This window comes from Etheostoma cragini, chromosome 11, assembly GCF_013103735.1.
Source record: "Etheostoma cragini isolate CJK2018 chromosome 11, CSU_Ecrag_1.0, whole genome shotgun sequence".
NCBI lineage: Eukaryota > Metazoa > Chordata > Actinopteri > Perciformes > Percidae > Etheostoma > Etheostoma cragini.
Genome location: NC_048417.1, coordinates 12979574 through 13005401, shown reverse-complemented (window position 1 = coordinate 13005401; position 25828 = coordinate 12979574). Strand labels below are relative to the sequence as shown.

Here is a 25828-nt window from a genome sequence, read left to right as displayed (position 1 = left end):
TTTGGAAAATGGCTGCAATGAAACAAAGAGTGAAAAATTTAAAGGGGTCTGAATACTTTCCGTACCCACTGTAAGAGAGATTATTAGGTTGGCATAAATGACTGCCATCTAAGGAAAACTGCTAGCCTGGCTGGTCCAAAGGTAGTACAACCATTTCTTGGTCAAAAGCCCTAACTTCCTGACGTTTTGTTGTCATTTTGAGGTTGCCAGGCGAACAGCGCAGACTTCAGAGAGTTAATGCTAACCAGAACATAACCCTCCGTAAGATATATGTTAATTAATGAGCTTTAGAGGTGCTTGTAGGTGGAATTTTTTACCTTCAGTCATAGCCACACTAACCATTTCCCCATCTCTTGAGTCTTAATGCTAAGCTAAGATAACCGGTTGCTAGCAGTAGCTTCATAATTAGCACACACACAAGACTGGTATCAGTCGTCTTATCTATATCTTGGCAAGGAAGTGAATCATCTTATTTTCCTAAAGTTTTCTTCTAAGAGCTTGGTCCCTGTTGGGAAGGACAGTGAGAGAACTATGCAAGAAGCAGCATTTACATGGATTCTCTTTGGACTACAGCTAGAGATGGAGAGTGGGACTCTCGGAGGTACATTCATGTAGTTTAGTTGAATATTTCCTGCTTTACATGGCTATGAAAAGAATGGTAGAAGGTACTCTCAGCACTGCTGGGTTACAAAAACGTAGTGCATGTTGTATGTAATAATGCTTAAGAATCACCTGGCTCTCTTTACTTGAGCCAAAAAAAGATGAAATAGTGACATATAACATATCTACTTCATCATCCCACTCTGTGAACTCTTTTTCTCTTGTTCTTGTTTTGATCTGCGTGGATGTAATGGGCAGCTGTTGTAACCGTTTGTCAGCTGTTGGATGGGCCTATCCAACTGGCCCTCTTATGGAAGTTAGAACACTTGTCTTCCTTTCTCCCTGTATTTCTCCATGTCAGACACTCACACACACTGTCACTTGTGTTTCCTATTTGAGAGGCCGCTAGCAGCTACAATGTGTTTCTTGAACCCTGAAAATCATTGAGCTTTTGCTTCAGCACAAAATAAAAACATATTGTCTCCCCGGTCTGTCTTTAAAATATACCAGTTAATAACTTAGCAGCGGATATGGGATTTGTTGAAAGTTTTTGAAGCTGACAAATGTGTCAGAGGTGGTTAATGATGGCCCCTGCTACACTGATTTCTACATTCTGATGCATATGATGATTATCACCACGGGAAGGACAAGTAGTAGAAAGAGAGAGAGAGAGAATGAGGCCTGAATTGTAATATTTTATACTGCACAGAGCCCATCATTCAAAGATCCAAGAATCTGAGATAGCTGTGGGGAGGGAAGCGTGGGGCTTCTCATCACCCCATTACATGGTTTACATTAGGATGACATTCTTACCCAATGCCATGTACAATGAGTAAGCAGTGTTTATTCACTTTTCTGCTCAAGGGCAATATGAGTTTTTACACTGAATCAGCAGCGACAGAAATTCTGTTATGTCCAGTTTAGATGACGACAATGAGAAAAAATGAAAGAAAAGTCAATTATAATCTTGCAGGCTGCAATATATTGTAGCACATACATATTTATTTTGTTGCACTGTTTTAGACATTATTTGTATTGCACCATGTCCACATCCTATTAAAAATGTTTCCCTTATATGAAAATGTTTCCTCTGTCTACCGCCTTTGTTTTTTGCCCTCCAGTTTTCCCTCATCTTGGAATCTCTCTGTCTCTCTTGCACTCATGCTCTCTCTGGTAATGATGTTAAAAGGGTCAAATGCTTTTGGAGGCCTAGAGGGAGAAAAATGCTCAGTGATTTTGGAAAATTGTTAACTATGCTGAGAAGTGTGGAGAAGGAAATACTTTTATGTTATTAATCTTTTTCCAGAGTTTAGTTCTCTCTTTCACACATGTATGTGCAGCACATAAGTCAGTCGTACGCTTGTATATGCACTCAGTTCTGTGCATTTGTGTGGTGTTCAGCTCCCTCGAGGAAGCTGTCGTTTGTTTGTGTTTTTCCTCTCCTCTCGCCATGCGAACCCTTCCTTTGCTCATCACTGCCTCGCTGTCTGAAAATCTTCACAAGATTATAGATCTGTGGAATGAGTCTAAACCTCCCTCGGGGAGATGGGACACTGACTATGCCCATTTCTTTTTAGCAAGAATATTTATAATTAATTAATATTTTCCTGGCTGGAATTGCTTTACTTCACCAGCAAACCTTTTATACTTTTGAAAAAGTTTTTATAGAAAAGTCTGAGCGTGAGGACTTGTTCATTTACACAATCAGGGGTATTCATGATTCAATAAGAAACATTACATTACATACATTACATTATTAGTCAGTATTAATTTACAGTTTAAAACTCAAAAAGTTAGCTGGCCAGCTTTACCCAGTGACAGTGGTCTGACAACATAACAACATACCGGTAACTGAAATATAAGCAAGCAACCCCACAACTCCCGTCAGATTCAGATTAAACTGTTGGTAAATCCTGTTTTTTGCATGGAAATGTGTGACATCCCCCTTTTTTTCAAATGAGCACTGCACATTTCAAAACAATTAGAAAACAGATAAAAGCACAAAGACAGAAATCTACCTTTTTTTATGTGTTTTTTGTGTCTTACCACAAAGCAGAAGAAGATGATTGAAAAAGTACCTTTCCTGGCAGGTCATCTCTAGGAGTATTTTGTTGTTTTCTTTACATACACTTGTGTAATTAGGGATGAAATCAAAGTAAGAAGAGGTGATGGACAGCTCAAATCTCAACATTAGCACTTCTTCACACTGCTGTGAATGGCCTCTACATTACTTACACCCTGCAGTTTTTTTTATTAAACACCTTTCTTGGTGTATAATTTTGTGTGTCATAGAAGAGTGATGGTGTGAGTGTGCATGCCTGCTAGTGGCCTCCCCGCTGTTTCCAGTGAGAATAAGACACTGGTCCCAAATGATTGGATTTGTATTTAACCCCCCTTCCACTTAGCATAATCCTCTTGTGTGTGTGTGTGTGTGTGCGTGTGTGTGTGTGTGTGTGTGTGTCCCCATTGCTCAGTATGCTGCAGCTGACAAACAGCAAGGTCAGTTAGAAAGCCTGTACGTAATCATTCACCATTATCTGACACGGGACATGTTTCCTTCGTCCGGACAACCGGCAGTGTTGGAAGCGACTGGCGGCAACGATGAGAGATAAGACACGAAAGGGGGAAGCCAAAGAGAATGAGGGCGGGAGAAGGAGAGGGGTAGAAAGACATCCACGGTATGCAAAGATGGAGATAAGCTTAAATAATAGAAAATCAAGGCCTTGTTCAAATATGGGCACTCGGCAACCGAGGTAGCGCAGCCAGACGTGAAAAAGTGGGAGAGGTTGGGGGCACAGGATTATTGTGGAAGGGTGGTGGAATAAAGTGATCAGTTGAAGGTCTGCAGGGTTTGGTATGTCATTGTCAGCCTTTCTAAACATCCTGCAGAGCGATGGACACTTTGAAGTTTCACAGAGCTGCTTAAATCCTGCCTGAAAAGATGCAGAGAACCGCGAGGCACAGAGAAAAAACAGGAATATAGAGAGAGAGTGGAGGGGCAGGAAAAAGGGAAGGATAGATGATGGGTAAAACATGCGGGACAGGAGTGAGAGTAATCAGAAGTAAGGAGGCAGCTTGTTTCAGGAGGATGACAAGAGACAGGCAAGCGGAGGAAAGCTCTTAGCGTGCCAACACACAGTAGGAGTAGTATGTTTTTTTTTGGAGGGGATGTATGAGTAATACATTTCCAGCAGTTCTAGATGAGTAGTTGACTGCAACAGGAGAAGCAGTGATGCAGCGGTACAGCTCTGGCCCGATCTGTGGAGGATGTGGGTAGACTGGGCACCACCAGATTAGCACACTGACATCACTGTGAAGAAAAACAGGGAACTAAAGTTTGAGTCAGAATAGATGGTTGTCTCTTACCTAATGCATCCCATAATATTCTCAGTCAGAATCAGTCTGCATGCTTCATTATTGACTTTCTGCCTATCTCAGTTTTAGATCCAGAGTGTTGGTGTTTGAAGATTTTGCTGTTAACTGACTTTTTAAATTCCAGTGGGCAAATATTTTGCAGGTTATCTGGAAAGATTGCATCAGGAGATGCTAAAGTTTCCCTTTAACATGTCTAAATTTTAAAGTTAAAGCAACCTTCAAAAGTGTTTATTCCTGTGGCGGTCCTTTCAGTGAGCCATATAGAATGATTGCTTTAATCGGTTTTCACTTTGGTATGCCACTGTGACTGAGTTCAAATCCCATCCCATCCCATCAAGAGAGGCCACACATCGGGTACATAGAAGAAATCCTAGATTTATCAAGATTTTATCAGCTTATGAATGGAATGTGTTTCAAAAAGCAAGCAATAGACAAAAGACATGAAGCTCCAAGAGCAGGAAAGAAACTAGGACATATGATCAACAGACACACAAAGTAATGCATTCTCACGCATGGACAAACGCATACATGCATACATAAATCAACTCACACTAATAACAGTGAATGAAATGTGGGGGTGTAGTGTAAGTGTAAGAGGAAGTAACTATGAGAGGAGAGAGGATGTTCAAGTTAAAAAAGCTGTTCTGGTGAATTATTAATGCCAAGTATTATGCCCATAGACACAGCATCTATCTCTCTCTCTCTCTCTCTCTCGCTCATAGTCTCACACACACACACACATACACACACACACACACACACACACACACAAACAGCTGCAATCCCCACTTGCTTTTGCAGACAGGAAACCGCGTACTTGTCGCTCTGTCAGGATTTTGGCGGGTATGTGTAAATGCTCTGTTGTCCCCGGCCGCAATGAGAGGGATGTTTGTAGTTGTTCCGTGAATGGTGAATGCGCTGTGTGTTTGTGTGTGTGTGTGTGTGTGTGTGTGTTTTTAGTGTGTGTGTCAATGCAAGGGGTTTAGGCATATGCTGTCTACCTAAATATAGGCTACAATGCAAGATACAGAATAGTAATAAGCAGTCTTCCCCAGGGGTATAACAGTAAATTCAGCTGTGTTTGCTACAAGGCTCAGTACATGGCTCATGGTTCACTCTACTGATCGCATGTTTTAGAGAACAATGTATGACAATGGTAGATGTTTTAGCCATTGCTTTTAAACTTCTGAGAATCTGCAAAAAAGGTCTTTATTTGCAAAAAGCAAATGATAAAAATAAAACTGTGTTGTGTGTTAGTTGTAAATGTCGACCGATTAATCGGCTGGCCAATTTTTGGGCAAAATCGACATAATCAGCATTGGACAACTTTTTTATTATTATATATTATTAGTTATTCATTTACTTTTATTTTATTTATTCAGGGCAGAAGTGAAGACATTTTGTGTTCAAGTGTTATACCTTTATTCCTGATCCAAAACAAAGAAATGCGTCTGGTTGCTACTGTTTGACACACTACGATTGTTAAAATAGTTTTATTTATTTTATTTATGAAAGTTTGCAGATTTGTTTTCTCAGACATTTGATAAATGCTGCTAAGTGCACTAAACTTAATTTTTTCATTGAAAACTTTATTTGACAGTTTTTTTCTTCTCACTTGTTTTGTTTATTTAATTTTTATTTCCACAATGATAATTATTTTTATAATTACTATTATATAAATATTATTTATACAATATACTGTATGTTTTTGCATTATATATTTTTAATTTCAGATAGGTGTTTCAAAAAATGTTTTTCTTGTTGAACTTTATGTATTTTAAGTGATTATTAGTGGTATATAAATATCAGTCAAACTAAATCGGCAGCATTTATTGGCCGTCGGCTAACCCTGATATCTAAAGATTGGCATCGGCCAGAGAAAAGCCCATATCGGTTGACCTCTAGTTAGGACAAGGTGATCCTCATAAAACTAATCTGAAGAGTAGAAAAGGCTTACAGGGATCAAACTGAATTTGTAAATCCGGCATAGGATCGTGACAGGTATTTTGATAAAGGTGTTTGAACTTCTTCAGGTGTCGGGTTTGACCTCTGACAGTACAGCGTTAATTTATATAATTAGACAGCACCTTTTGGCGAAGGTTTTGTGTAAATAAAAAGAATGTATACTTGGCCATATAATTGCTAAGATTGGTTAAAGATTTGTGACCAAGATATTTAGCCTACTACATAGTGAGACAAAATTACTGTTGAAATATAAACTTGCTCACGGGTGGATAAACCGTTGAATGTAATAGCATCTAAAAAATAGCGTGTTTCTCAGCATGTTTGATACTTCTGTACTGAAATTTCAGCCACCATATACTGTATGTAAATATTGATATTTTGGTAATGGTTTAATATATAATTAGGACGCAGTGTTTATTTTACTCTTCTAAAACCTGTACCCTTAGCAGCTTGCACTTACCCTTCCAAACTCCCAGATGCCAATCACCTCCAGTGTAATATAGCTGCAGTGTTGTCCTTTTTGGGAAGGGTTAACTTGTGAGTGCGTGTAATAAAAGTGAGCGTGTTTGGACAACAGCGGTTGAAAAGATTTGCTGTGTTGTTTCAAGTGGTTATTGGTGTTCAAAAATGGTGTGTATGTGCACACCTGAACCTCAGTGAGCACACTCCAGAAAGCTTAGCTGCACTTGTCACGCTGTTTCTGTATTTCCTTGGAGATGTGGGGTGCATAAACTCTGCTAAATATTTAAACTGCAGTTTAGTAACCCATGTTCTTTCTTTCCTCTCTCCATGCCCTCACACCATCCTCTGTCTCTTTTTTTCTTTCTCCATCTGTAGCCGGTGTTGCCGTTGCTCAGAGAGTGGTAACTCTGCAAAGTGGACCACTGGTACGGACTGAGGGCTCTCACGTAACCATCTTGTGCAACGTGACGGGCTACAAAGAGGGGGTGGAGCAGGACTTTGAGTGGTCCATGTACCTGCCATCAGCACCGGACAGGGAGATTCGCATCGTGAGCACGGCTCAGTCAAACTATGCCTATGCCGTGTACGCCCAGAGGGTCAATAGTAAAGAGATCTATGTGGAGAGGATGAGCGGTGACTCAGCTGTGCTTCACATCACCAAAGTGCAGGCCAAGGACCAGGGTCTGTTTGAGTGTTACACACCTAATACAGACGGGCGGTACCTGGGATCCTACAGCGCACGCACCAACCTCACTGGTGAGTCTGTAAGCGCACACACACACGCACACAAACACACCCACACACATACACACTAGCCACTATACACACACACAGGGGGTCCCATGTCAAAGTTGATTTATGACCCCCTGTTGACCCTTCCCACTCTCTTTGAATCTTGCATGTATCCTTTGGTCTTTAAGTACCGTAACTACTAGTTGTAGTTTGTTGTTGTATGTATTCAGCTGTATCCACAAAATAAGCATAATAATGTCAATCAAATGAGAAAGGTATCAAAACTAGATTTTGACACCGTGCCTCGTGATTAAGTAAAAATGTAGCTCTTGCCTTGAGTCAGTACATATTGGGCCTTAAAGTTGCAATCCTTTAGATTTCAGTTCTGGTTGATTTTAGACTTTTTATTTGAGTAAAATTAATGGAATTTGTGCTTTGAGTTTAGCAGTCTGGAGCATAATATTCTCTTTCGGTCTAGAGTCTTGTCGATACAGAATTGTGTGCATAGTTCCCTTTTTGTGTGTATACAATGGAGAATAACTGTAATACAGCATTCTTTCCAAGAAATTTCTCCGTAAACACCCACTTCGTAATATTCCTAATATGTAAATATTCCAAAAGTTGAATTAGTGGGTCATAGGCTCAGTCATCATTGTGGTACCTCCTTAAATCATATATAGTAATTTGAGAGACGTATTTTAAATATATATGGTAATTTGAGAGACGTATTTTACATAGAAATAGTCGATATTATAGCATAAATGTTGCATATTCCAAACAAATTTACAATTAACTTTTTCAACTCAGGCCATGAAGGTCTGGGGCCTGTGTCCTATGAACTTGAATGTGGTAGAGTTTTGTAAGTCCATGGAAAAAAAAAAAAGGCATAGTCACAAATAAGAAATCAATAACCAGCACCCATCCAAACACTAGCTGGGCCCTCTTCGGAAGGAGTGTGATGAGAGGAAGTGTTGCACTCCAGTTTCACACAAAGTCCCATCTATTCTGACCGGGGTTAACCAAGCTCTTTTTTTATCTCTCTCAATCTCAATCACACACCCCCACACACACAAAAACTCTCATAGCTCCTTCCCACACCTACTGAATTCTTCCCTTGCCCAGAGCAGTTTCAGTAACGCACCCGGTGTGTTGGCGTGATGTGTGACTGTTTCAAATAGTAGCATTAGTTTCCGTTTTCTACTTCTGCTCGATCTCTCTAACTTCCCTAGAGACATACAGATCTACCCAACAGGCCCGCGGTACTGAAAAAGCAGCTGCCATAGATGGAGATTGCATTCCCCTAATAACTTCATGCCTTTATCCCTGACATGGCTGACTTTCCTTTCAGGCTCGAAGTGCAAACCAAACGCTTGTTGACTGAAAATTCAAGTTTTGACCCAGTGGATCCAAGTAACTCAGTGTGTGGCACTGTCAAAACAGAAAAACCAATATCATTATGATTTATGTTGGGTCTGCATCAGGTTAAGATGCAAAAACAAAAGTCATTGTGATCAGTAGGCTTGGCTTTTCTTTGAGTAGGTGTTATCAGGACCTCAGCTGTTGCATTTTCTAGTATGAGCAGTATGATATGAATTTGGAGCAGGGCTCAGGAAGGGCACTCCTGATTGCACACAGTATTTATAGAAATGCGTGTGTGTGTGTGTGTGTGTGTGTGTGTGTTTGTGTGTGTGTGTGCGTGTGGGTGGAGGTGTTGAGGGACTGTTATCTGAGTCTTTCTGTGTCTCTAACCTCTTAACCCAGTTTCAGAGGTCAGGGGCACGCGGCAGGGTCTCTCCCCTCTTTTCTTTGCTGTGAATCCCTCTGTGATCCCCCAACAGCTGCACTCTTCCTTGGACTGTTGTAGGCAAACAACACCTTGTCCTCTCCTCCCTTTTTATCCATCTTCCCTTCCTCCTTCTCCTGTCTTTCATTATGTCATCTGTCTGTCACCATTCATCAGCCCTGGCCTCTTTCTATAAATTGCTCTTGCTCTGTTGTATTAAAAAAAAACTTGCTGATGCTGCCTTTGAGAATATGTGTTTCAAGGGTGATGTATTGCTAAGGAAATATTGGAAGAAAAGAAGATAGAAATGCATGTGTGAGTGTGTGTTTAGTGGTGGGGCTGGTTAGGTTAATAGTAAGGATAAAAGCCAACTCAGTAATCTCTTAATCGCAGGAATGTTTTTTGTCCATTGTCCTTTCTTTACAAAGAGCAGTGGGTTATAATCGTGGAACTTAATAGCTGCTGCCTGAGGAGGAGAATTAACAGTTTCTGCAGTGCACCTGGGCACCGTTGTCCCTGATACTGCTACACTGTGTTTTCATGTGTTGTATTATATGTCAAATAGAATCAGACACCACTAATGTGCGGCTATGTGGTTGATTAACTGGAAAGATGATCGCTCTCTTTGTATTGGCCCTTTTTTTGAGGAAATACGCAAACGAAAGTCTTTTTTACCTTCTTTGATGCTAAACTTAGATTAATCAAATGGAAATGGAGCCCTGCTCAGCCCTTAAGTGTCAATACTGCCTTGGGCAGTGCAGTAATATTACATGTGTGAGAATAATAATTGGCCAACATAAATTTCACAAATACTGGATTATATCTACTAAATCAGGGAGAGACACAGATACGCAGGAACATGACAGATTTTACATTATTTTCCTCCAAGATTTTGAATGGTGGGAAGGCAGAGTGGCTTACTGTCTATTCCCGATGCCTGTTAATGAAATATTGGCCTACATATTCAAAGCGTCTATAACTAATATTTTCAGATTAAGAATTAATCTGCATGTAATGTAAAACCTTGTAGTGACAAAAGCCATAGAGAATTATCACCCAACTCTGAATTTCCTCTTCCCTCTAAAGAGACTCATCATGTATTTCAGTTCATGGTTTTACAGCCCAAAACTGAACTGTTTTGGTTCACTCTCATTGGTCTCATCAACCTTGTTTCCAGCAGCTTTGGGTGGTTTAAAAAAAAGAAATCCCACTGTACGCTGCCTGCTCAGCACCAAACTGCAGACAGACACAGTAAGAGACTAACTGAGGAACACAGTGGAGCAGTAAGATATTTCCCCAAGGAGTTGGTGGAGACCAAAAACAGAGTTAAAGTAGGGTGATTATTAGGTTGCCAGAATTACTACTATTTACTTCTAGTACAAACTGCCCTTAAAAAAACCCTCCTCTGTGTAACCCCACGTTGTCATTGCATTTTGGATCTCTACAGAGTAGCTTTACTACACAGGCTTGGGTGTGTGGTTTCACATTTACACTGCTTTCCTAGATTGACAAGCTAAGAAAAGTAAACCAAACTTGAAATGTTTATCATAATGAATGAATATGTCTATCAAATGCCACAAAAATGCCTCAGTGTGTCACTTTTTCTGTATTTGATGTGTTTTTGAATGACAGTTCTATAGCAGCAAGGCATGAGCTGCGGCTACAGGATACATTTATAAATTCCAAACCTTCACCTTTTCCCAGCTGCAGTGGCACCTCAGTCTGGTGGACTATGGGACCTGCGTATAGAGAAGAGTGTCCCTCTTGGTTAATGAATATAGTTCAATTCAAACAGTTTTATTTCTTTTTTTTCTGAAGCCATTATTTCTCATAATCCTATAGTGTGCCTTATTGTTGAAGCAGTTGTTTTTGCTCCTCTGGCTGTGGTTTAGCATTGCATAAGGCAAGCATTTAACCTGGGTGTCGAGAAGCTGTTCCATGCCAATCTGAGTTTTCTGTTGTTCATGACTAAACAACTTTTAAATGTACACGGTCCACCAAAACAAGCTCCTTCCAAGCCTATTTCCAGTGTCACCACGGCTTTTCTCCGGTGCTTAGCACCGCCTGAGACAATTTGTGATTCGTTTGAAGAAATGCCAATAAACTAGAGAATGTTTTCCTTCAATCCTCAAATGTTTTATGTGGAGTAGCCAGACTCCTCCAGCTAGCTTTGGAGGAGGGTCTGGCAAAGTGAGACTTCTTCCTCCTACACATCAGATTGCAGAAGAAAAGGACAACCGGCTGACATGGCCATCAAGGTTGTCCTTATCCTACGCACCATCCTGTGTGTGAGCGAGTCCAACAGCTAGCAGAAACACAAGCCCTTGTTGAGACAAGTATCACACTGCTCTTGCTTATGAAGCTCCATTATACCCTCACTGTCCTAGAAAGCACCATCGGAGTCACCAGGCTGACAGATGTACAGATTTTAGCCTCCGCATTTGGCAGTAGCCTACTCATCCATTCCCAGTCCTTTAGTAATATTTAGTAATGGAGCTTGAGAACCAAAGCCTTTGTACATTTTCAAACTGAAGTATCCTTGCTTGTTTCTGTCATTCACTGCCACCGGAGAAGAAAAAAGAATGAGAAATGTTCATCTACCTTATTTTTTTTATTTTTCCTGGTGTGACACCAGAAAAAAATTATGTTTGGCAGTGAGTGGTTTTAAAGGAAAGAAAGTGAGATGGATGGCACTAGAAGGCAGAGATGAGGACATTGAAAAAGAGAGAAATGGGGACAGAAGGAGCATTATTGGAAATGGGTAGAGGGGCAATGCTGAATAGAGTGTGTGACCAATAAATGATGAGCTCTTCCTCTTAACTTTAATGTGATTGGTTACACCTCCCCAAGGCATTACCCACAATACAACTGGCGCTATAGGGTTGTGTTTTAAATAGTCTCTGGCTGATATGACTCCTACGGTTAATGCAGTTACAAACCACCATACAAGTTCTAGATGCAATTAGCCAGCACAAATTGAGGAGACTAAGAAAGAGACAGAAAGGAGAGGCTAGAGATGAGACCTAGGAATTTCAATTAAGGAAGAAGAAACTTGCTCCGGTAAATCATTTTCAGAACGAGCCGCATCAAAATACCACATTTCTCTAGTCACACTTTTCATTCTAGTTACATTTCTGGCCTACATTTTATTTTCTGTGGAGAAAAGGAAACCATTTACCTGATAAAACTATGACCCCACTGTAAGCTGAAAATCTGAGAAGCAATGTCTACCCAAGGTCAAAATTTAGATTGTTGTGTTACTGTTAATGAGCGTTTGCAAAGGGGGCAAAGAACAAGTGGATTTTTCTAAGCATAGCTGAGCCTGTGCACTGTTAAACATATAGAGTAGGAGTGGCTCAATCATGCTTCTGCTGAGCTCAGCGTTGTGTGTGTGTGTGTGTGTGTGTGTGTGTGTGTGTGTGTGTTCTCCCCTACCTCTCTTTTCACACGGGAGCTGGTGGTGCCAAGTTGTGCTCCTCTACTTCACTTAATGAGACACAAATGCGGAGATGTCATTTCACATTCCATCTTTTAGACTAGGTGACACTGGGACCCCCCCCCCCATATCCATCTTCTCTGCACTCTCTCATCATCTGAATCTTGCTCACTCCATCAATTCAAAGCCCCAGAGTTGATTTAGTCTGATCCCCCTCCTGGGCCCTCCAGCTGGCATTGGTCATGCAGGTATATGGGTTTGTCAATACAGCTGCTGTTTGAGCTTTATCACAGGAGACAAGGGCACAAGGGTGATTAAAGCACATAGCATAAGATTGTCCAAGGAAATAGTGATTGACTAAAGACAGAGGAGGGTGGATGGAAAGGAAGGAAAGTCTTTTTAGGTAGGAAAACATATGGGTGAAGCCTTTGTTCACAAAGAAAGATATGGTCAGATGTATTGAAAGAAAATAAATAAGAGAAAGTGTAGACTAATGTACAAGGAAAGTTGTATCTCTATGTCTGTTGGTATTGATTGGGAGCAGAAGTGTTTGTGTGACTTTAGCATTTTATCTACCTTGTCTCTCCTTACAGTGACACTTCCAGCTTTCCCTGCTCCCCCTCTCTTTGGCCTTACCATAACCTCTCAGTTTCATTTACTATTACATTCCCTTCTCAGTCTTTTGTGCGTGCGCGTGCTTGCGTGCTTACATAAACACATACTGGCTCTAAGCTGTGGACCTGGCGGGACTCCAAATGGAAAGAGATTTTTTCTGGCTTGCCATTTCCTTGCACTTCTCATCTACTTTTGCAGAGAGGCCTTTCTGCTCAGTAACATTATTGCCACTCGGACCCACTATACAGAGCCACACACATTCACACACACAGAAACACAAACACAGTCATAGTCACACAGTGTAGCGAGCTGTCAGTCAGGACAGATGTCGCACTCGTAATTGAATCTGAGAGAGACGGTACTGTAGTGCTCCTATGATCGGAAAACATCCTTTCTACTGAACATCACTGAAGAGGTCTTTAAAAACAGCAGACAACTGTGGTCGACAAGACAACTGCTGAATAGAATATCTAGCACTGTGAGTAGTGGCACTGCTGAACATGGCCAACCAGACAGTTGTGTTGGTCCAGTAGGGCAAGCTGTGCATTACTATATGTACATGCATAGTTTGGAGACAACTGTGGTGTGTTTTTGCTTAAATGTGGGTGGGAAAAACTATTCTAAGTTTGCCAATCTATCATCCTCATATGGCCTCACAAAGACTGTAGTAAAGTTGGGGCAGTCAATTGTAATCACATTAGAAGTGATGCGTTTTGGAGGAGCGGCTACATTTAAATTTGCTCCTACATGTAATCATCACAAAATGGTCAAAATCACATCTGGCTTAGTGCCATCTGACTCTTGCTCCAAATATGGCTGCTAGAGAGTTTGGTGGGCTAATTAGAAAGCTGTTGCCATTGAACATAAATCTAAATGCTCTCGTAGCCCACAGAGACCCTTTCAGGCATACACTGCCTTGCAAATTTTGGTGGTTACCCTTATGAACATATAAATGATGTCAGAGATGCTCCCCATTTAGCTCATTGCCCACGCTACTGTGCTAGGCTAAGGAAAAAGGATTTAATGTGCTAACAAATACACGTGTGTGTGTGTGTGTGTGTGTGTGTGTGTGTGTGTGTGTGTGTGTGTGTGTGTGTGTGTGTGTGTGTGTGTGTGTGTGTGTGTGTGTGTGTGTGTGTGTGTGTGTGTGTGTGTGTGTGTGTGTGTGTGTGTGTGTGTGTGTGTGTGAGTGTAAATGTTTATTAATGTTTATATAATGGGCTAAAGATGTGCTACTGTTCCTCTAGTTGATTTGATTAGCTAAGCGCTAACCCTCAGGGGCCTGCTGCCTCTTTTCTCTGGGATTAACAGAACACAGCCACAGTTTGAATATGGATTCAGCATGAATATGGATGTGAATGGATTTGTTAACGAGTGTTTGTGTTCATGTTGTTAAAATGTGTGCTAGTAAAGAGTGGAGCTCGCAGTATAATAGCCTCCAGGACTCGTGTGGTTGTGAGTGTGGTCCAGGACACTCACGCTGCTGCATTGTTTGATGTTGGCGGCTGCTTTGAAGCCTTATCTGAGGACAAGTGGGACAGAAGGTTTTTCCTGGTTCAAGCTATACATCTGGTTACCCCTTTTGATACAGACACAACTACACAAACAGGCATCCAAATTCATTTACACACATTCATATGCACAAGAACATACACAGATATTGGCACTCTACCATTACTTGAGGCAGCCTATTTGATCCCAGACACGTTAGAGGTGCTGATATGAACACTCTTTTCAGTGATGTATCTTGTGCATGGAGAGATTTGGCATTGTTAAAGAGTAACTACACCCGGTCATATTTATTATTATTATTATTATTATTATTATTATTATTATTATTATTATTATTATTATTATTATTATTATTATTATTATTATTATCATTATTAGTATGTTTTTTGTGCAATCCAGCTGGCTATAGTCAAGCAAAAAAACTGCACTCCATTTGGCTGTGCCAGCAAACTCAATGTGGCATAGTGGCAAGGGTGGGTGACATATAAGGTAGCAGGTATGGTGTTACATATCTGTTGGCTGATGAATGGCACGTCACAGACATTATCTCTTACTGATTCTTTGAGTTGGCAGGGACATGTACTTTTTTGATTTTGATTTAACTACAACAAGCCATAGTGACATGGCATTTTGTGTATCTGCTGCACAAGTTCTGTGTGACAAATTGATATGGAGTAGCGGAAACCAAGGCCATTTATCTCAAACCAACACTGTGCAGATGGGGTTTGGAGGCACATCTATACACCACACCTAACCAGCTATGGTTGTGGCTGGGGTCAGGTTCTCTGGCCCTCTGCGTCGAGAAATAAGTCTTTATATGTGGGCAGCCGTTCTATCAACTGAGCTATCTTGGCGCCCGATTATAGATTGTTAAGTGCAATGTTTTTTCTCTACACCAAATCCAGTGTGGAGTTACTCTTTGCCACCTTCCTGTCCCTTTCTTGTCATAGGCCTGTCAGTTTGGACTGCTAATACCAGTTTAATAATTAGCATCGCACCCACCTCGTTTGCATGCTAATCACATCCTCATTATTTGCAATGGGAAACAGAGGTTTAGTTAAAACGTCTGATGTAATAGATTTGAGTGTGGGCTGGAGAGCCAGCCGTAGTCTGTTGAGTGCTGGTGTTGAAGAGAAAAGTAAAAAGGGAGAAGCCTTGGAGGCTTAACTCATTTTGTGGAGCAGCATCAAGGTAAGCAAGCAGATGACGCTCAAGCTCTGTGTCAGGGACACACAATCTAAAATCTGTAGTACAGAATCCAATAATGCACACAAACTCACAAATATCTAAAAGCTTTAGCAAGGACTTTTGACTTTCCCTTTTGACACACACGTGCCCACACCGCCACAGACAGAGGCATGACCGGCCCCTCCCTCTCAGTTGACTGAGGTGTAGACAGCAGACATATGTTGCCACCTGCCAGGGTGACCACCTTTCAATGTGGGTAGAAGTGTGTGTGTCTGTTTGTGTGTGTGTGTGTGTGTGTGTGTGTGTGTGTGTGTTAGTTAGGGTATGCATATGCCTAATTCCCCTCAGCTCATACAGACAGTTGCTCCATCATCTGCTGCCCTGCTGGATGGGTGCCTAGTGATTAAGTGCTGCCCACCTCCCTTAGCTACACTCTACTAGTTTTTTTTTTCTCTCTTTCTCTGCTGCAAAGACACTGTTTCTCATACACCAACACAACAAATGCACACCTGCTCATACTCTGCACTTCTGGCCAGCTTCCACACTCCGCAGCTCCACTCAACACTACCCTTGCAATGTGCTCTGCTCTAACTAAGTACTCTGGATCTTGTCATTGTGTTCTTGTGCATCATACAAAAGGCTTTAGATAGGACTGTATTACTGGACTTGTATGCCAATGTACATTTTTAGAAGAGATGCTGTGTGGAACTGGCCAGAAGACAAGTCTTTGTACACTGATTAAAACAAAGTGTTGTGTAAGGTTTACACACACACTCACTCGCTCACACACTCACTCACTCTCTCACATACATACATAAATGGTCAGATGGCTTGGGCTATAACTGGTTCTATCCTCAGGGAAGTCTTTAATTGGTCACAGTGCTTTACCATCTGGGGCTGGGGTGACGGATGTAGGGATGAAGGGAGATGGTGGGAGCTCTTGTAAGGTGTAGAGAGAGGAAAAAAAGAGGGGAGGAGAAAGTAAGTGCAGCACTGGGATGCAGCTTATTAGTTCTAATACTTGCACCTCCAGCAATATTAGAATCATAACGTGTGTGTGTGTGTGTGTGTGTGTGTGTGTGTGTGTGTGTGTGTGTGTGTGTGTGTGTGTGTGTGTGTGTGTGTGTGTGTGTGTGTGTGTGTGTGTGTGTGTGTGTGTGTGTGTGTGTGTGTGTGTGTGTGTGTGTGTGTGTGTGTGTGTGTGTGTGTGTGTGTGTGTGTGTGTGTGTGTGTGTGTGTGTGTGTGTGTGTGTGTTTGCGTTGGCAAAGCAAAACCCTGCACATGTGCTAACAACCTCCAGGACAGCAGAGATGGAAAAGACAAACATACATTCATAGGGGTGGCATCTGTGTGTAGTTCTCTCTTCCTTGAGCACAGAGAGTTTGCTGCTGTAATTCAACATAACAATAATTGGATACATGAGCTAACGGAAGACAGAACTGCTTAAGAAAGCGAATGACAGATGAAACGATGGAGAAGGTGGGTCTGCAGCTGGTGAAGATGAGAAGAGAAATGTAGGAAAAGGACTAGAGAAGAAGGGGGGGGGGGATGGAAGGAATATTTCATGTGTTTAGGCATGATGAGTAAATCTTTGATGCTCTAAAGGATTTCAGTCAACGATAGCTTTGCACACAGCTCTTCTCAAATGCTCTTAGGAAGATTTGTCTTTCATACTCCCACCTCTCTTCAGACTAGCCCGCCTCTTACGCCTTGCCTTATAATCTTCCGCTTACTCTCCATCTTCCCAACACACTCACTCAGGCTCATTTCCTGGCTGGGCCTCAGTGAGAGGTTGTGTCATATTGTGTGTGTGCTTGTGTGTGTTTGTGTGCGTCTTAGTTAGTGTTAAATCCTCCTCTTCTGCCTTTGTGTAAACAGTGTCTCATATTTGAAAGCTTCTTCTAACCATGGATCCGTCTCTTATCACAACATTCAGCCTTTTAACTTCACGTCACCATTCTCCTGCTACAAAAAACAGAGCCCACTTGTTCACTCGCTGCCCATCTTTCTTTTCTTCTTCCACTTTCTCCTTTTTGTTATACCTCTCCCTCTTTGCCTGTCTCATTCAGTAAGAAAACATGGAAACATGCATAACAAACTAGTTGATTTAATGCATTTTTATAAATGTCTTTTATTATTAAGTATATATTTATAAAGCACACAGTGGTAGTAAACACATCCTTTGCCAGTTATGTTCTGTTGTATGTTCTTCTACAGAAATAATGTTAATACTTGGCACACCCCTAAGGACTGTGTGTGGTTCAGTAACCCAGTACAGCTGAGTCACAGCTCTGGAGGAAATGTTTGGGTGAGCAGAGGGGGGTACCTCAGTCACTGTGTGTTTGGCTGCTAGGGTGGGTGAGTGTGTGTGAGAGAGAGAGATGATTTTGATGTGCCTCTCCTACCTTTATGTATAATGAGCTATTATAGCCACAGGGGCCAAGCTCTTTTTCTCTCTCCCTCTCAAACAAAGAGCAGATGTTGCTCCCTTCACAAGTTTTATGACCCCTTAGGATTAAAAACAAAACAAAAAACAAATTGCAATAGGGTCATTGTCTGATTGACATGTAGCTCACAGGCTTGTTAGTGTGATCAGCACTCAATAACACATGCCAGCCTTTGTTCTAAGAGTCACGAAGAGGACATGGTGGAGGAGAAAGGTGGTTGAGGAAAACAAATAAGTGATAATTGGGTGCTGACAAGCAACTTGTCTAACAAAAAAGATGTGGTAGAGAGACGAGGCGTGGATGGACGAGGGATTGCGAAAATGGAAGATCAAGTGAGGAGATAATTGTGAGGAGAAAAATGGGAGTGGGCCTGAAGAAGAACAGAGATGGGAAAGAATGCATTAGAGACCCCATTATTAAATGAAGAAGCCTTTTTCTTTCAGTCATTGTGACCTATGTGCTATAGCACATGACACACACACACTCACTCACTCAGACTGAAGTCCCATTAGCAGGGAAGCTCACAACTCCTATCTTAAAATCTCATAACCACATCTGTAACATTTCTCATATGCCCTCACCCCTTCTCTATAACCCTATTATGTTGTACAATAGGACTATGTGGAAGCCCCTTTAATTAGATGGGATAGTGTGAAAAATTCAACTCAAATTAGTGCATTATCAAAAATATAGAATAAAGATCTTGACAGCTGTTGAAAAAGGTTTTGCATGTGGTTATTTCTTGATGATGATTCTAAAAGGACAGTTGTAGTAGTAGTAGGATTATAGTGCGTTTTTACTGGATTTTTCTGTGGTCATCACAGGACCTAGTTTACAAACTACAGTGAACTAGGTCTTAGACACTCAAATTTTCCTGTGAGGATGAATAAAGTATCTTCAGTCTATCTATCTAGAGCTTTCCTCAGAAGGGAACACAGCATTTCAGGAAAAATAAACTTAAAATCCCCGGCTACTGTGCATATTTGTTAAAAGAAAGAGATAAGAAAAAGAAACAGACCCTACTATTACCAGCGTGGAATACAGATTCAGAGGAGAATACCATTATTATTATCATTAACAAACACAAAATTTTGCTATCAGAACATAATGAATACCAGTACATAATATTTTCTCTGGCTCCAAAGAATATACATTAGACTTGTATTACTGTATTACATAACTCATACATATGCAAAAACAGAGAGACCGATGAAAGGAGTGGTGTTCTGTATCTGAGACTCAATGAGGTGCTGGGCTCATCTGATCATATGTGCATGTTCTATTATAGATTTACCCCCTGCTGTGGACTTAGATCCCACACCACAGACTTCAACTCCAGTCTTTTTCTTCTCTGTTAAAGCTGTTAAAAGGACTCCCATATGACTCCTTTGTGGTTCCAGGGTTCCTTACTCTGCCCTTTTTTGTTGTGGTATACGTCAAACAAAAGAGCACTGTCTTTTTGTTCTTCATCTTTGCTCTTTCCTTTCCTTTCCTTTGTATTTATCTTCACCTTGTTAGTAGTCTTCCTTTACTCTCTGCTCTCTCAATTTACTAGTTGAACCACTTCATCCCTCATTCTGACTCAACAGCTCTCACGGAGAAGAACAAAGGAGTGGAGGATGTGAATGGGCAGGATAATGTGTAATAAGTATGAGAAGGACAGGTGTAGGCACTGTTTCTGTGTTTATCCATATTTCTATTACTTCCTGACCCGATACGCCTGAATGTGTTCCAGGCATCCTGGTCAGTAAGTAACGGCTGCTTGGTGGTGAGGCTGGACTCCCATTAAGTGGAGCAGAACATCGCCCACTCGCTCTGTTTTCCTCTCAGCAGTACTCTCAGATTCACAGAGTGATTAACAATAATTACCCTACTGGCTTTGCCAAATGGCCACTTGCTTTGCAGCAACACACAAACCCAGACACTTATGGCCATAACACACTGAAACTCGGTAAACATGTCAGCTGTAGATGAACATCTGCAGAGTTGGGCAGTAGAATTGCGAATGCCATCGACCATATGTAATACGTTCATAAATGCATACATACTGTACATACATACATACATACATACATACATACATACATAGCTATGTGCTTTTTAGTGTGCAAGCTGAATCATCTTGCCGGATGACGCTGCAACCTCTCTGACCTGTTAGTCTGCCTTCAAAATGTCCAACTCCAATCCACTTATTATCCTAAATTAGATAAGCACCTGTTTGAGGTTGGTAGCTGCCTAAATACACATGTCCACCTGATACAATCAGTAGGAATCCAACTACTAACATGGCCAAGACCAAAGAGCTGTCCAAAGACACTAGATACTAAATTGTACACCTCCACAAGGCTGGAAAAGGCTATGGGGAAATTGCCAAGCAGCTTGGTGAAAAAGGTCCATTGTTGGAGCAATCATAAGAAAATGAAAGAAGCTAAACATGACTGTCAATCTCCCTCTTATTGCGAGATTTTGGGGATCAACCTCCTTCCCTCAGTTAGAGGACTGAAGATGGGTCGAGGCTGGGTCTTCTAACATGACAATGACCCGAAGCACAAGGTGTGGCTCTGTAAGAAGCATATCAAGGTTCTGGCGTGGCCTAGCCAGTCTCCAGACCTAAACCCAATAGAGAATCTTTGGAGGGAGCTCAAACTCTGTGTTTCTCAGTTTCTTCACTGTCTGCTGTTTTTGTTCCATCTTTAAACACCTTCCTATAAACACCCGCATGAAAATGGTGTATACAGAAACAAACATTGCTATTTGATTTCCTGTTCTTTTTTCTGCAAGGAATCTTTATTGCTTCTCCAACTTCAATGGCCATTGGACACACTTAAGAGAGATGTTAAGGTTTGGGTACATGCCAGCTGTGCAGATTAGACTTTATACAATATCATGTTTTTTCCCTTGTGTCGTCTTTGTGAAATCTCTTTTCCTCCATTTTTGTGTCCTCCTGTCCCCTACATGTCTATCACTGTGTGACTCGACTTAAAAGGCCAGCTCGCAGGATGACAACCGTCGCTCACTTCAGAGGACTAAGACATTAGGGGAAGATTGGAAACGGAGGGAGATGAAAGCAAAATTCACAGATGAGGTAGAAGAGGAAGATAGTAGTTTTAAAGATGTATTAAAAGATTGACAGCTTCAGTGTCAGTCAAAAAAGCAGAATAACACAAACATGTTTTACTTTACATCCACACATGAGAATCTCCGTTTAAAAATGCGAAAGATTCCCAATTCATCAGTGAGAAATGTTTTAATCGCTAGTATTTTTAGATTCCAGTCTCTATGAATGTGATACAAATGAGAAAAATAACTTTAAGGTTTATTTTTGGTCATAATAGCTACCACATTGAGTTGTATTGAACACATGCACAGCTTTGCAGTCTTTTAAGGCTATTGTAGTGGTTATAATGAAGCACACTGCAGTTATGGTTAAGGAAGAATAATTTAATGTGATGTCCTCACAAGTAATGAAAATAAGTGTGTTTGTATGTGTGCCAGAGAATGCCATCTCATTCTGCTCTTAATCCTTCCCAGATTGAGGCCAGTGGGGCTATTGGATGATCTCAGTATGTTTACAACCTCAGTCCGACCCTGGGAAATGCTGAGATTGGCTGGTGCTATCTCATTGGTTCTTTCGCCCAGACATATCTGTGTGCAGGGATCTGATTGACCCAGGGGACTAAGATGAAGTCAGAGTGTTAAAATATATCTATAAGGAGCCGGCTGAAGGACTCAGGAATCAGCTTGCTGTTTTTACATTGTTCTCTAGGTGGGCTTTGTGTTGGGGCGGATGGTGGTTCGGTTGTTATAGTAACTACCAGCTGTTCTCAGAGACTCCCAGCATCATGTGGGAGGGTTGCCATGGGAATGGCAGGTTGTAACGTAGGTGTGTTGTTGTGGTAACAGTGTGTATGTACAAGGCTGCTGTTCACTCAGTGTTAACTGGTGGGTCAGTGTGAGAGGACTTGGCAACGCCAGGTCCTTGAATAGCAGAATTAGACTTTTGTGATCATGGTTTAATAAAAAAAAAAAGATCTTTTTACTTGGTCTTGTCTTTTTCAAAAATAAATGCTAAAAGAGAGAAATTGGCCCTTTACGGCTTGGCAGTAAATTTGTTATAACAATTCTGATATCGATTTACTGTATATTAAAACATGGCAATTGTACAGTATGCAAAATCGCATATACTGATTAATTACCTTGATTTCACAGACACATTAAATCGTAATAATCAACATTTTACAAAATTATATTTGTTAAACTTCAAACTGTAAAATCAATCTTCTTTTTCAATTACCGAGAAACAAGTATTTAGACAACACTTGTTTTTAGAACAGCAACATAAGATAATAAATGAGAATATTGAGGAATTATCCCCTGTACCAGCAACCATTGCTCAGCCTAAACCTGAAAAAATAAAGCATCTGTATATAAACACTAATAGAGTCCTATTAAGACTCCCATGCTATTCATTTTATCATACAACCAACAAACAGAAAAAAACAGCAGAATAGATTGATGACTGCCCTTGACTACCATTTGCCTTCCTTGCTGCTAGTCTGTTTATCAAGCTCTCAAAGTAATGGTGGATTTGAGGGCATATTCAGTTAGACCTTGTCAGTATTTTCAAGATTGCTTAAAACACATTGCAGGAAGCTTGTTTGTTCTTGTCTGGACTCACTGTATCTCATTAGAGTGCCACTGTCTCTGATCCCCCTGATTACTCACTTTCTTTCCCTGCCACTTCTGTTTTATCACTGTGTCTTTCTTTGAGTGTCTGGTTAAACTCTAATAACCAGATGTCAAGCCTCTTCTCTCTCTCTGCCTCCTCTATCTATTTTCTCTGAACTCACTGTCTTTGTGCCCCCCCCCCCCATTTATTTCATTAATGGTGTCCGTTTCTCTGTTCCCCAATTCTAGAATTTTAGATTGAGCACACATACACAGAGATGCATGTCTTTACTGCAATTATGTTTAGTCAAAGCAGGTAACTTAAGGAGAAGCCCAGACCTCAAACGTGCTGATTTGTAGTCTTCACAATGACAATCCTTTAAGAGCCTGAATAGCCAAACATCTTGACAAACCACTCCAGTAGCGCAATCCCCCACACAAAGCACTTCCATTTTCAGGTATCTAAGAAGGGCTAAGAGTCGCCAAATGGCAAACCAAGAAAGCTTCTCTTGACATTATTTGCTCAATTCATTTGATCTGAGCCTAGCTGTGATGGTTAACTGTTGTCCATTGTAAACACTGACATATTGTATATTCTCTGTTTCTTAGCTATTGTCTATATGTGCTGGTACAAATGTGTATGTGTGGTTAAGCCATCCATAAGCAAGCAATGCAGCCTCAGCCAGCGAGGTAATGCATTGTGTAAATGATAGGGAGGAAAACAGGATAGCATCCATATGCAGCCAAACACAGCTAGAGAGCTAACACTTAACCAAGCCAACACATACTGGAACTTTTTTCATTATGACCCTTAAGACCTTTCTTCTTTTATAAATGCATGACGTTTTGGATTATTTTGTCCAGAGCTATTTATCGGTCTCTCTCTTTCTCATTTCCACACACTACTCAAACACAGCGGCACCCTGGTACATCCAGAAATACTCTTAGCTCCTTTTAAAAGCTATACGTGTTTATTTCTGTCGATATTTGGATTTTTTTCCAGCCTGCTTTCTGAAATTCTCACATCTTGATGTCTCTGTTGCTTCCCTGCTCTTGACTGTCCCCCTCTCTCATCTCCATGGTTCTCAACCATCTGGCTTGAAATCCTTTCTCTGTTCTTGGTTGTTTTGTATAGACTATTTTGGATTTGTTTGTATCAGTTTTAACTTGCTGCTTGTATATTTAGCTTCTGTGTGTTTAAGAAAATGTTGGAAAAGTTTAATGAGAAGGAGCGCGGCTGTAAGATGCAGTGTGGAGATGTTATGTTTGCTATAGCAAAACAAGTGGGATACCATCAGTCTTAAAGAAGAGCTAGAGGGGCCCCTGCAGGCCTCTGGCTGTGTGAGATAGAGAAAATGCCATCAATGCACAATGGCATGTAAAAGGTATGTATGGATGAGGAAATAGAGGGCAATCACCTTAAAACAAAAGCTTGGTTGCATTAACACCTTGAACCTACACTGGGGAGTAAATCAGATTTCGAACCACTTGCCACAGAATGGCTGCTTATTTTCAGTTTTCATAGTAGAAGGCGTAAACAATAAAACATGGTTCTTTAGATGTTTATAGACAGGTATATGATTCATATGGTATTTAAGGGGCCAGCTAACCCTTTTAAAAATGAGTAACCTTAACCTGCCCTGACATCCCAAATAGCCCCCACATGTCCTGACTCTGATTGCTCATTTTCTCTGTTCTTCTTTATTTTTGCAGTCATCGCTGATTCGTTGACGGTAGTAGCTCCAGCCCAGACTCTGTCCAAGGTTGAAGGCGACACACTACAGCTTACCTGCGAGGTGTCTCGGACCACACAGCAGCACACTCACTTATCAGTGGGTTGGTACCTGCGGTCCCCAGAGGACGCGGCGGCACCCCCTCAGGAGCTAGTCACCTTGTCAAGGGACTTTGTTCTCCGCTCTGGGGGACCGTACCGGCAGAGGATGGCGGCAGGGGACCTCAGGCTGGATAAAACCAGCGCTACGTCCTACAGGCTGACCATTCACAAGCTGCAGCCGGTGGACCAGGGCCTGCTTTACTGCCAGGCTGCTGAGTGGATTCAAGACACGGACGAAAGCTGGTTTGCCATGACCCGCAAGCAGAGCGACAAGACTCAGCTCCGCATTCAGCCCACTGGTGAGTAAAGGGAAGAGATTCTGTGAAAAAAGGAAGGGGAGAGAGGGTAAAGATGCTACTCTATTCTTAGGTCCCTCGTGTCCTTTTGACAGACGCACATGCACGCATTTAGGATGGCTTCCTCTGATTGCTGATCGGTATCTCACACTAAGCTCATTAGCTTACTAAAAAGGGCTTAGCAGTAACCTCCACAGACTCCCCACTTTTGTATTTGTGTCTGTTTGACGGACAACGTTACAAGCACATCAAAGAATAATTTAATGAGAGCCAAACAGTGTGGGTGTTTGACAAGGGGGGGGAACCTATGGCTTCCACATACACCATTTCCCAGGCAACAAATGACCCAGAGATCAGAAGCCAAAAAAGTGTTTTTCAATCACTCCTTGCCAACATTTACACCATTCTTGTTTTTGCTTGAGCATTAGTGGGAGAACCGTGCTGGTTTAGTGCAGTTGCCAACTCTGAAGAAGGAGATTGTCTAATGGAAAGAAGGAAAGGAATTACCAGCCGGGGAAGAGGAAGGGGGAGGGAGGGGTAGCGGGGAGACATTGGGTTGAGTAAGTAACAAGGGGTGCATGATGAAAGTAAGTGAGAGAAAGAAAGAGTTTGTTAGGGTGGTTGTTGGGGGAGTAGGACTCATTTGATAATCATCTAATAAGCCCTCAACTTCAAGATTTGGTGGACCGGAACAAAGGCGACTTTACGACTCCTCACATGTACTCATAACCTCCCACCCGACTTGGCCTCATCCCACCCCCTGTTCTGTATTCCGCACACATAAAGAATCTCTCTGTATGCTTCCAAGAAAGGGCCAAGGAGATGGGTGATAAACTGCTTTGACATTAGCTCAATTACCAAGGCAGCACGAAGTGGCGAGTGTCTCATGCCAGTATATCACTTCAAAGTTGGAT

The 25828-nt window shown here is 41.4% G+C and overlaps 1 protein-coding gene across 1 annotated transcript in view; it reads left to right on the top strand.

Moving 5' to 3' along the window:
* The window catches only part of igsf3 (immunoglobulin superfamily, member 3), a 64786-nt gene that overhangs the window by 11594 nt on the left and 27364 nt on the right, over nt 1-25828 (top strand). The window contains exons 2-3 of the mRNA XM_034884594.1: nt 6778-7158; nt 24498-24917. Of these exons, the coding sequence (XP_034740485.1) occupies nt 6778-7158; nt 24498-24917 (801 nt within the window). The remainder of the gene's footprint in view (nt 1-6777; nt 7159-24497; nt 24918-25828) is intronic.